Source organism: Myotis myotis, unplaced genomic scaffold (genome assembly GCF_014108235.1).
Source record: "Myotis myotis isolate mMyoMyo1 unplaced genomic scaffold, mMyoMyo1.p scaffold_m19_p_1, whole genome shotgun sequence".
NCBI lineage: Eukaryota > Metazoa > Chordata > Mammalia > Chiroptera > Vespertilionidae > Myotis > Myotis myotis.
Genome location: NW_023416313.1, coordinates 96,366,786 through 96,380,240, shown reverse-complemented (window position 1 = coordinate 96,380,240; position 13,455 = coordinate 96,366,786). Strand labels below are relative to the sequence as shown.

The 13,455-nt window shown below is 36.2% G+C and overlaps 1 protein-coding gene across 2 annotated transcripts in view; it reads left to right on the top strand.

The window, feature by feature from the left end:
• The window catches only part of PLXDC2 (plexin domain containing 2), a 412,799-nt gene that overhangs the window by 224,235 nt on the left and 175,109 nt on the right, over window positions 1-13,455 (top strand). For both annotated transcript variants that reach the window (XM_036345506.1, XM_036345495.1), the window contains one exon: window positions 3,660-3,729. In XM_036345506.1, the coding sequence (XP_036201399.1) occupies window positions 3,660-3,729 (70 nt within the window). The remainder of the gene's footprint in view (window positions 1-3,659; window positions 3,730-13,455) is intronic.

Below are 13,455 nucleotides of genomic sequence, written 5' to 3'. Positions count from 1 at the left end.
CTCACTCCCAACTGTTATGTCTAATTAATCATGGCGTCCTTCCAATTTTATTTTCTACATATGTAGGGTGTCCCAAAAAATGAATACACAGACTTTGAATAATTATAAAGGCAGTGTTTATTAAGATGCATTTCATTTTCAAAATTGAGCTATTAGCTTTAAAGTGCGTATACATGTTTTTGGGACACCCTGTAGTCTGATTCATACCTTTGGGTCTCATCTAGCTGTAGTTCCTTTTAAAGAGTCAGCCTCAGTGCCTCTCCTCTGGGTTAGGTGTCTCTCCTCGTCCTTACTCTGCCTGCTCCTATCCTTTATCCTTCTGTGATCCCCTTATCCCTTGGTGAACTCCTTGAAGGAAGGAACTGGGTGGGACTTATTTGCTGTTTATTCTTTAGTCCCTGACTTAGTGCCTGGTATATATAAGGTGTTGAATAATTGATTGTTGACTGCATGATTGAATGAATAACACTTCCTTCAGCTCTCAATGCCTGTTTTATATGCCATACACAGACAGACTAATTATCCAATTATCCAAAGGTAATCAGGTTAAATATATCATCATTTCGCTTCAAAGTACTTCATGGAATTCTAGTGGTCGTTTTGTTTATGTTTTAGTGTTTTGTTGTTGTTGTTTGTTTTTGTTTGTGTATATATGGGTGTGTATGTGTGTTTTAAAGAGGGATAATAATTTTCAAAAATTTGTCTTTAAGTATGACTTTTTTATCGCTTTGTTTTAAATATCTAAGTAATTAAGCACATTTCCTTCATTGTCAATCAAACCTGGATTTAGATTCAATTTTCCTACTTGGGCCATGCTTAACTACCCCTTGCTGAGTAAGTTTTACCTCAAAGCAGTTACAGTATGAACCTTATGCAGTTGCTTTATGCATCCATGTATATGTAGAAAATGCTAGATGAGATATAGTAGAAAGATATAACATGAGCCAAGAAATGAAGGTATGACTCTCTGAGGATGTGACACTTAGCTGTCCCCTTTGATGCTTTGCCCCATATCCCTCTGACTGCTGAGTGCACCTAAAACTGTGGGTACAGTTTCTAACCTACCAGTAACTTTCCAGCTCAAGTGCTATATCTCTTCTTCTGGCTGAGAGTACAAATAAGCATAGCCTGGGGAAGATGGGGAGTTTAAACACCCCCAGGAGCAACCTTCAATCGATAGGGAATGGGTGATGATGGACAGTGTCCCAATCCTAACCTCCAATGAAATGATTCTAAGGCATGTTTTCCCTACTGTCTTTTAGAGTCTCCAAAGGGAGACCTGGCTATAGTAGTAGCCCACCCAATAATGTACCATTACTGGTTTCTCTTAGCTCATGTTTCCCACTTTCTTTAGAAAATGCTTCCAAAAAATGATCTGCCCCTAAGTCCTTTTGTCAGGGTTGGTATTTGGGCTAACCAAAGCTTAAAGAATATGGAAGCCATGATTGACTGAGAGATTATAATAGTCAGAAGAGACATCATGTAAAAGTACCAGAGCCAAGAGTTAAGGGTGGAAATATCAAGGAACTAAAAGATGTTCTAGATGCCTGGCTGGAGCAATGAAGGGAAAATTGTGAGGTAGCAGGGCCCAATTAGTGGTGGGCTTTAGAACCATTGTCACTACTTTGGCAGTATTGCAGAGACAGTGGGATTCCAGGCTGAAAGATATGAAGTAAGGGAGTGATATACTATATATTATGGAGAATGAATTGTGGGAGAATTAGTCAAGATACCTGTGATGAAGTTACTACAATAATAGTGACCAGCACTTGGGGAAGGAGTCAGTAGTATCTGGAGAGAAATGGGCAGATTTCACAACTGTTGAGAAGCTAGCATCTTTCTAAATTGTCATTGCTATTTCTTATCAGTGTGAAGCAGTCATGGTGATAACTAAGGTGAACTGACCATTAAACAGGGGAGCATTTCAGTCATTGATGTTGCTCTTCAAATTTTCTTTGAGAACTTATTTGCTTTTTTTTAAGTCTTTACCTTATGGATTTGTATATCTCAACCTTGTTCTAAAAGTATTGAAATATTTGTGGTGGTAGAGAAACTCATGCCACATTTCTCTGGTTCATCTTTGGTAGTAATTGGTAGAGATTATTACTGATTATATGTTTAAACCACAGTCTTGTTATGAAAGTGAGAAGGACAAAGGGCTGTAATGTTACTAATAGCTCGTGATCATTGAAATACATTAGAATGAATGGAAAACAAGATGCTGTAGCAAGTGCCTTTATGAAGTTATTGCTGACATCTTCTTTGAGATATATGATTTTGCAATTGAAGCTTTTATTTTAGAGTTATTAGTAACCACTCATTTCAGTTATTGCAGTGAAAATGAATTTTCTTGTTATGTTAGTCAGCAAAAAATAAAAATGATGATAAACCTGTTCTGAAGATGCAGCTTTCATTAAAAAGGAAAGAAAACCTAATTGAAAGTCACTGTAAATTTTGAATGATTAATTTCATGCCAAATAAGTTATTAAAAATCTCTGATGGATATAAAAAAGCAATCATTTGCAAACTTGGAAAGAGCTAAATTAAATCTAGATATACTTCTCTATTTTTTTTTTTAATTTGTGCATTGGGAGAGATAATATAGAAACTGTTGAATTTTAACACAATAGCCTTTTGCTATAGATAGTTTTTAATGCTATTAGGCTCTAAACCAATAATTAATTTCCCTCTGGATTTTTTATAACAGTGGATAATTTTTGTTCTAATTTACTGTTTTTCTTGTGTGTGTTTTTCTAATAATACATCTAGTTCATATTATTTCAAGCATTCAAATAATATAGGGTTTTTTGTTTCTTTGTTTTGCTGTGTTGTATTTTGTTTTTGTATATGATATATTATATGTATTTATAATATATAAAGTATGTAATATATAAGTAACATATGTAATATCAAAGTATATATGTATATATGTTTGTATGTATGTATAACTCAAGCTTCAGGCCCCTTTTTAGAAAACAGAGGGGCAAAATATATAAACCTTCTTCCTAAGTCTCCCCAAATTTTCTCTATACAAAGAAAAAGTACTTTTCCAAATAACCAGCATTTTTTATTCTTTGCTTTTAAAAATAGACATAATATGCTGAACCTGGAGAGTTCATTATATCTAAAAAATAAAAATGTCTGCAGGTCTCGGTCTATAGGTGCAGATATCTTGTTCCATGAGACTGCCATGCATTGCGAGATGAACAGAAAACAAATTGAATACATAATTATGTACATGAAAATCTTTTGATTTTTTTTCAATATAACTTGACAGATAAGGAGGACTCTTTTGGAGATGACCCCAGAATAAAGTGTTCATCATGATGCCTGAACTGATTTGCAGTGGCCATGGGAAAGGCACTGGGGATGTTGGAGAGAATAGCTTGATTTGGAGTTGAAACTTTGAGGTTCCTTTTGTAAGCAACGAACAGACAAACAGACTGTAACAGCCCAACTTTATTCTTTTCACACATTTCAAACATGTAATTACCAGGAAAAAAAGTCCTTTTTTATCATCTGGAATTCTGGTTTTGAAAGTCAACTACAATAATAGCGGTGTAAAGCAGAAACATCAATTTTTTAAGTGGAAGGCTTTTCATATTGCATTTACTATTATGTGCATTATTGATTTTCTTTTCTGGTGTTGTTCCTTGCAGAGAGTGAATCTGTCTTTCGATTTTCCATTTTATGGCCATTTTCTACGTGAAATCACTGTGGCAACGGGGGGTAAGTGGTTTTCTACCCATTCACCCTAAATAATCTACAGTTTTACTACCGTTATTATTTTTAATTCACTCCATATTTCAAGAGGGACATTTATTGGGAAAACCATTGTCTTCTATCACGAAGTCATGGGTATAAATAAAATCTAAGAAAGACTAGTATAGTTATTGGAAAAACTTTTCAGCAAGAAAAAAAGTTGTTATAATAACTTTCAACTTAGATTCATCACCTTTGCTTTCCACCTGAGCTTTAATTTGTTTTTGATAGTATGGTGAGACTGCACTAACAGGACTAAAGTAGAAAGAAAAGGTGCTTAAAGAAACTGTTGAGGTGTTTTTTTTTTCTTTTAATGTATATAGCTGACATGTATATTAGCTCTAACTATTTGTTTCTTTCCTTTAATGTCACCTGTGTTGAGAGGTTGTGTGTGTGTGTGTGTGTGTGTGTGTGTGTGTGTTTAATCCTCGCTGAATATTTTTATTGATTTTAGAGGGAGAGGAAGGGGGAGACAGAAAGAGAGAAATATCGATGTGAGAGAGAAACATAGATCGGTTGCCTCCCTGACCAGGGATCAAATGCACAACCTAGGTATGTGCCCTGACAGGGAATTGAACAGCCCAACCAATTGAGCACTCGGCCAGGGCGACTGGCAGCTCACTGGAGAGCTTTAAAAACAAACACTGACATTCAGTTTGAATTCTTTTATTTTTATTTTTTTCCCACAAACTTTGGAGATTAGTTTAAAGATTAGCAATGCCCTAGAAAGGCAATTATCATTCTTTATAGTATGACACAGAAGTCAGACATATTTTAATCTTTGAGTGTTACTGGCAGAGATAAGCAAAATGCCAAAGAATATCCCTGCAGGCCTAACACGGAGACGAAGAGAAAGTAGAAGACTGAGAGAAAAACATAATGGGAGCATAAGCCAAGAAGCAGTAAAAAGAAATCAGGAGACGTGAGGCTAAGACTGTAGAGCACCTGGGCCTAAAGCACCACAGGTCAGAGTCCTTCTCCGTCACAGCGTTTCATCATCGCTCTTTTGGATGTGACCCATGTTGCTTACTCTTCCCATATTTTAATATAACGCTTAGGAGATAGGTAGGGTTCTGAAAAAGATAGGTAATCAGAAATATTGATGATTAAATAAAAGTTTTTGAGCATCTACTCTGAGCAATGGTAAATATAGCTACTCTGCCTTAGGAATGTACAGCCTAGTGGACTATTAGATAAGGGGAAGCTGACTATGGGGAGTTCCTTAGAAAATACACATGATGAAATAAAGGTTTTCAGGATAAAGCTCAAATATCTGTGAGAATTCTTTAAGACTTAATAAAAAAATATTGTTTAAGGTATATCTTGAAGGCTATCGCAGTTGCTATGGTCGTGCAGGGAAATAGTGGATTCCCAAGAAGATTATCTCGAGTAAATATTCAGAAGAGGAAATAGATACGGTATAATTTTTTTTGTAAATAATTGAGTGTGAGTGAAACTGGGGGTATGTTTACAAGAAGTGTAGCATATTAAGATGAAAAAAGGTTGGTTGGGACAGTTTTACATAATGTCTCAAGGGTCTATTTGAGTCATTAGTCCTTAATTAGGTAAGTAATCAACTTTAGGTAAACATAGACATTTGTGTAGTGCCTTAAAGCAGCGATTTTCAACATTTTTCATCTTATGGCACACATAATTACTAAAATTCTACAGCACACCAAAAAAATATTAGATATTTTGCCAATCTGACCAAAAAAAAGGTATAATTTTGATATTTTGATTCATTCACACCAGAAGGCTATTGCTGTGTTGACTGTTGTCTTTTTTTTATTATCATTTGACAACTTAAGGGAAAAGAGATCAGTGCCCCTGACTAAATAGACAGGTATTGCATGTTTTAAAAATTCTTGTGGCACATCAGTTGAAAATCGCTGCCTTAAAGTATAAAATAATAACAGAGTTAGTACATATAATTGAAAAAACATTGCAGTGATTGTGTGACAAATATTGAGAGTTTTGGTGATTCTGTGGATTCAAACCAAGGGAGAGAAATGATTCTATGAACAAAAAATTGCAAACTCAAGCAGAAGAGCTAGTTTTAGGAGAAAACTAAAGGCTTCAGTTCTAAAACTATTAAATTTTGTGGTGGTGGTGGGGGGGGAAGACTATGTATAAATAAAATTTACACAAAGACTGTCTTTTTTAGCTCAATTTCAATTTCTCAAGTTGTTTTATTTTCAAAACTCATGAAGGGGATTCAGCCAATATACTATTAACGTAAGATTTTCCTTAACTGAGTTGGTAGGAAAAAAACAGACAGATGGCTATATTATCTTTATTGCTCTAAGTCTCATTTTCCTTTGAAAAGATTCTCAAAATAAGTAAAAAATATGGTGTCTTGAATCATCTCTCACTTCGCTAAGGAAAATAACTAATGTAAAGAAACTCTTCTTTCTCTATTTAAAATGTGGTAGCATGGAAGTTGCCTGTATAAATCCATGCCCTCTTTATAGAGGCATAGGCAAGATACTTAAGACATTGAGCTGGGTTTCTTCAGAATGAAACCAGAATCTCTTGCACTTTAATAATTATTCATTCAATCAATATTGATTGAGCTGCTACTATGTGAGAGGCACAGTATATGACACATCAATGTATGCAGAGAAGAATAAATTATGGTTTCTGTTCAGGAGCTTAGAATCTAAGAAGAGAAGGGGCCCATGACTAATCGATAAGAGAAGGCCGACTTTCAGTGCTGAAGGAGCAGGAGGTTACTCATTCTTTTATTGATTTCAGAGAGAGGAAGGGAGAGGGTGAGTTAGAAACATCAATGAGAGAGAAACATTGATTGGCTGCCTCCTCCATGCCCTCTACTGGGGGTTGAGCCCCAACCCGAGCATTGCCCTGACCAGGAATTGCACTATGACCTCCTGGTGCATGGGACGATGCTTAACTGACTGAGCCACACCAGCTAGGCTGATGGTTGCTCATCCTTTGGACCAATCAAGTACAGGTTTGTGAAAAAGCTAACATTAAATATTGGCCTTATTGGCATTTGAGTAGGCAAAGGGGCAGGTAGAAAAGAGGTGATAGAGAGGGACATTTCAGACAAGGGGATGCTGAGCTCTGTGACAGCACTGAGATCATAATGAGCACATTTGAAGTTCCATCAAGTAAATCTGCATGTTTTGAATGGAGAATTGGAGTAAGAGACTACTGAAGGGGAAGATGGGAAGAGGGGTGAGAAGAACTTGAACGTTAGAAATTTGGGTAATAGCCAGCAAGCACTGGATTTCTGTGAGAAAAGAAGAGATCCGGCCTGCTCTGGCAGGGGAGAGCAGGGTAATGTGTGGGGGTGAAGACAAAGAGAACATTTGCACCAGGTTTTTCAGTATTTCTGTATATCGAGTGCCTGAACTGGGATGTGTGCAATGGAGGAGGAAAAGGAACCGGTGCAAGACTCATCATTTGAGTTGTTTAATCACTGCAGTTGCAAAGATTTCTAGCCAAAAAGATCCAGTGAATAAAACCTTAGAATACTTAACAGAGGACTTGTGAACCACAGACTTCTGATGGATCTCTTCTGTGATCGACTAGGTACTATCAACAGACAGACCTGCCCAATAAAGGCTTATCACCTTACACATCTTGAAAGTGTTGTTAACTGCAAAAGGCTTGGCAGAAAAATAGAAGCCACAGTCAGATTAATATAAGATAAGGTTTACTGCAGGCCGTTCCAAATAGATTGTAGACTGAGATTTTTAAGTAGGAACACACAGGTTTCTATGAAACTAAAATGAATAGACATATTCTCTACTGTGTCTACAAATTCTTCTTGAGCTGGTTTTAACATTGGCTTTGGGGGAAAGAAAGTAACATGTAAAGATGGATATTTTCAACTAGTTTCCTTCCTTCCTACCTTACTGTTTTCCCTTTTCCCATGCCTCCCTTAAAATATTTCCTCCCCACCCTCTCTCTTTTTCTGTCTCCTTCTCTTACTCTCTGCTCCTTCATAGACACAAATTTATTTAAAACTGAAATGAACTTGAAGATAATGTCTTGTGTTATTGCTAGGATCAATAACATTTCAAAACAGAAAATAGTTTAAAAATACAGATATATACATAATTTACTATGACCCATCTTTTTTATTATGAATGAACAAATTTTCAGTTAAATTGTAAATAAAAAGTAAGTACCTGGTCATTTATCTATAAACTACAAAAATGAATCTTTGCTTATTAAGCACTTTAATTTTGTTTCAAAAGCTTTAATCATACACACAATAATGCACAAAATGAATTGGAAGTACCATCCTATTTTCTGGTTCACTGATACCACAATCTGAATGCATTAATTTATCACTATTTAAAAAATACTTTAGAATGTAAATATTCAAGCATTAAAAAAGCTAGTCTGCTATGGATTTTATAAAAGTGTCTTCATTAATGGCATCAATAGTTTGTATTGTTTGCATATCACATGGCCTTTTATTTTCCTATACCAATACTTTAATTGGTTCTATTTTATTATTAGGCTGCAAAGGTTACCTTTTAAATGCTTCAAAAAGTAGATTTAAAATTGAAGATTTGATTTTTAATTCCTGCAACCATCACTAGTAATGATATTTTTCATGAGTCCATCATGTGTACACATAACTATGATGAGAAAAAAGGGTGGGGTGCAGTGGGTAAATGCTGCTTTAGATAATGGGGAAGAGAAGAAGTGAAGTCATCCAGATAATTCTGGCACCAAAATTTAAGTATGTATATGGATGCTGATTCTTCATTAAAATAGCGTGTGGAATTGCAGTCAATTGTACAGGAAATTAGGAATAAAAAATTATATGAATTAAAAAGATAATAATGAACATGTTTTGCTTACATTGATTATATAAAGGATTTGCCCTCCCTTTCTTCCTACACAAATTCCTAGTTGGAGGTTTAATAAGAAAAGCACTTAGAATTAAATCTATTTTATTTTGCCACATGGTAATTAATAAAATATAAGATATTCATTAAGTAATCAGGTTTTAATATCTGGAAAGTTAATACGTGAAATTAAAAAGTAATAAACAGGCAAAACTAAAATAAAAATCTCCCTTCCTCCCCTGCCTACTAGTTCTCTACCCCCCTCCCAAGAAAAAGCAACCATTACTCTTTGAGGTATGTGTGTTTCTTTCAATTCAAATTTGGACTAATTTTCTATAACTGGTCAAAATAATTAGTGGGTTTTTTTCCCCCTTTAAATTCCCAATAAGAAAGGTTAAAATGTAGAACATATTATTTTGATTGTTTTTTTAGGAAGTATATTATCAAATGTCTCAGTTCTTTTTTGTTTAAACTATCAAATAGTAATATTTTAGTTCCAAATAATACTCCATACTTTTTAGAGGAACTTGATTATAAATAGTTATAAAGGTTTTTAGGAGCAGTGGAGAGTTATTGCTCATATGATCAATTTGTAAATATCACCCTCCTCCATTGTCTTTCAAGTATGTAATCTCTATAACAGAACTTGATGTATGCATTAACTTCCTGAATGTAGTGAAAAAGTGAATGGAGTTATTTTGTCTTTTTTATTATTATCAACACAGAGCAGAGATTATGGTTATCTGGTTATCTGATGCATGAAGGGAAGATACTGAAGGAATACATGCTGGACAAAAGTCAATCCATTCCAATTTGGTTCACTAATTTCAAGTAACAAACTCAGGTCTGAAGGACTCCTGGGCAGAGGGATAAATTGTGTGATGTCTGCTATGTGGGATCTAAATGAGTCTCTGTGATTTACCTCTGAAAACCAGACAGTTCTTCTGAGCTTCCTCCTTGATCATTTACTCTAGTGTCTAGAATCCTGCAATATATTCAGCAGACTCAACTACATTACTACATTTCTTTTCCTGGTGGCTTTATGAATTGCATAATTACCAGCCCTTTTGTTTCTACTATGTATCAACAAGGCGTTTTTCATTAGTGCTGGCTTTTGTGGATGGGGGTGAAGTGTCCTTCAAGATTAGAACAGCAGGAGACTCAGAGAGGGGCCACCCAGGAGCCAGACTTGAGTCAGTAGGCATAAACAAGAAAAATACCAGAGGTAGAAATGTGGGTAGAATGAAGGAGGACACTTAACAGAAAAGCAAATGACAGGACCTTTGGTACACAGTGCATACTTCTTGATTAAGGACAGGAGTGGGGGAAGGCTAATCAGCAGAGATGTGGGTCTGGGTAAAAAGTAAAATTTTTCCCCTGAGGTTCATCCTATTCCATTGTCATAGCAGCTACAAAGGAATCTACTTATCAGTAGTGTTTGGACATTCACTTAGGAAAATTTGCCTCAGGAAAGCACCTTTTATACTCTTGTGAATTCCAGTTTTATTTGAAACATTGGGAACAAGTATTTTTGCTTGCATTCTTCCTTAGTCACTGCATCAATAAATCAGATAAATAACAATATTGCACAGATGCTCAAGTACATCACCCAAGTGAATATGAAGGGAGCCTCATTGACCATTTAATTAAGAAAGTAACAACACACAGCAGATGCTCTAACACAGTCCAATCCTGTAAAAGAAGGAAAAATGCAAAAAAAAAATAAAACACTAAACAATGCAGGTCTGACTCTAGTTCCTGCCATTTCAGGAATGAGTTCCAAAGAGCTCCCTCAATTCTTGCTGAAGCCAGCAACTGAAATTCATTTTCTTGGAGAAGCACTCTGGCGTCTAGGTTAAGATAACACAATTTTGATTCAGAATGTGTGGGCCCATAAGTCAAGCCAATCATAACTGTGTGATTGTTAGAATATTACTTAAACTCTCTTGTCTCAGTTTCCCAATCTGTAATATAAAAAAATAATAAAAGCATAATAAAAGTACCTTGATCATAGGATTTTTGTCAAATAATATATGTTGTAAACTACTTCCTAGAAAATACTACAGAAATAGCATATATTATTATTACTATACTAGAGGCCCGGTGCACGGATTCGTGCACTGGTGGGGGGCATGGTCTGCAGGGATCAGCCCGCTGTGGGAGCATCGCTCATTCTGATCAGCTGAGCAGTGCTCCCACTGTGGGAGTGCACTGACCACCAGAGGGCAGCTCCTGCATTGAGCGTCTGCCCCCTGGTGGTCAGTGCATGTCATAGCGACTGGTTGACTGGTCATTCTGGCTGTTATGCTGTTAGGTCGCTGGACTTTTATATATAGAGATTTTTGTATGTAGGTGTTCTCCTTTATTCCTTTTCAAAATACTTTCTCTGTACAGGTGGGCTTGCTTGTTAGTTTGTCTATTATTTTCTTTGATGGCATTATGCACAGCACAGGGGGTGTTTAGGGACTTAACTCACCATCACTTCCAACTGCTCCTGTTAAAGGCGGACTCATCCATTCATGACTGGGCGGTATAGTAAGTAGTCTGCAGAGGATCTGAGATGTCCTCTTGATCAGCATGGATATGTCTGTCATCTCTAAGTGCAGTGCAGACTCTCCACTACAGACCACACAATGTGACATTCTGTGAATCTATGACTGTCCGGAAGTCTTAGAAAAGTCAGCAATTTTGTAACACCTGGTAGAAAAATTTTGTAGTTTCTCTAATTGTGGTGTCTTTGGTCATAACCGGGTAACAGGCATTAGTATAACATAAAGCCACGTATGTCACTTGCTTCTTATTCTATCCTTTGTATAACAAGGACATTGAGAACAAGTCATCCAAAGCATAAAGTTAGTTATGAGTAAAATGATAGGGATAGAAGATGCACATTCTCCCAGTAGCATCAGGCTGCCTTTCATAAAATTGAGATTCACTTAACTGCTAATAATCCAGTTTGAGGATATATTAAAGACCCACTCTGAATGTAAATTAAATATTTGTTCAGTTATATTTATGTGTGATGTTTTGCCTTTGAATTAGGAGGCAGATATCCTTATGTGTAGATATTATTTCAATTCTACCTTTATTTTCAGGATTTTTTCCCCATTAAAAAAAATGTCACAGAAAACCAGTAGGTACAATGTCAAAACAGCTCAAAATTATGTTCTCAGTTCAACTGATAAGCTCTGGAGCTGAGACACAATATAAAAAATTAACCCTAAACATTTTGTTGACTATTTCTAATGGGGTTATGACGGGTTTAGATGACCTTGTTGATCTGACTAGCCTGAAGACCACAGAGAGACTTTCATTTAATTTGCTTGAATTATTGTTCAAATGAGGATTTTTTCTGCTGAAGGCAAAAAAGAAGGGAAAAATGCCTTTAGTTGTTTTATTATCAATTTTCAAAGCTTTAAAAAGAAAGCATCCTTTCAGTTAATAGCTTGCAGAAAAAATTCACAGCATTTATAGACTAATCCAGGAAAAAAATTAAGAAGAGAATTTAGAACAATTAAATTTTGCAAAACAAATGTGTGATAGTGAAACTTTTCTTTTTTAATTGCAGTAAAGTATGCATAGCATAAAATTTATGACTTACAGATTTACTATTTATGAAGTTTTAGTCATTGAGATCAGCTCGGAATAAATTTTTCCTTTGATAAGTGGCAGTCTGTTTAGGTAATCTATAAATCAATCTGAGTACCTGAGACACCCTGCAGAAGCTGGGTACATGGCTCATTTCAGTGAAGGCACGGAGTCGGGGACTGAGCAGGTCAGATGCTATGGAGTCCAGATGGCAGGATTCCTCAAAATGGACAGCTACTAGTATATGGGACAACAGACAGCTGTTGGCCACCTTCAGTAAATACACTATTGGACAGATGGAAAAACTGGTCTAATGGGATAGCCCACAAAAACCCCAGTCTAGTATTTGGTCAAGACTATGGAGAATGAAGAACTCTAGGACCAGCTCCTGAAGTTGCTCTGTAGGCAATGGTAGAGATAAGGAACTGCAGTAGCTCTGGGTCTGTAAAACTATCTCTTTTGAGAAATCTGTGACTTTTTAATATTGTCCAAGTAGCTTCCTTATTTTAGAGTCTCCCTTGTCCACTAAATAACTGTTCTATGTACATACAGAATATACACATTTCTTGCTTTTTCTATACACGTAGAGGTGACACACCTCTCTGGTCAAGGACAGAAGCATGCATTTATTTTTCCTCTGGAGGCAGTGGGTTGTTCACACAAGGGTCCTACAGCATTTCTCCTGTAGCTTGGCACCCTTAGTGCCAGGTTCCCACCTATGGGGGGATAGGAGGAAGCTGCTGTTCAATTCAGTTTTAAAAATCTTATTTTATAGACTAAACTGTAACTCTATTTCACATTCCATGCTTAGCAGGTGGCTGCCAGTGAACTGATTAAAGGTTAGAATGAATAACAGAATCTACCTCAGAATTACCTGGAGCGTTTTCTTTAAATGTGAAGATCTGGGCCCTGCACCAGACCTACTTACACTGGCCGATCTAGAATTTCTATTGGGGAGAGGGGCAAGGACTCAGTGATCTGGTTGAAAAATGAAGGGAAGGGAAGGATGAACCCACTTAAGGGTCCTTGTGGTGCGTGTGCATTAACATGACACTGGTTTTGCCTGGGGTCTGTTTTATTTCAATAAAAATAACAACATATTCTAATGGTTCATATTTCAAAATGCATGTATGAGTTGTGATTTTACTTCTTATTATTTTATTTGGGGAGACATGAGGAAAGTGATGTGGATCGTGGAGACTAAAAGCCCCAGCCACCTCTAGGCACCACCACTCCCTATTCCATTAGAAATTCTGGCAACAAGATTCGAGAATCT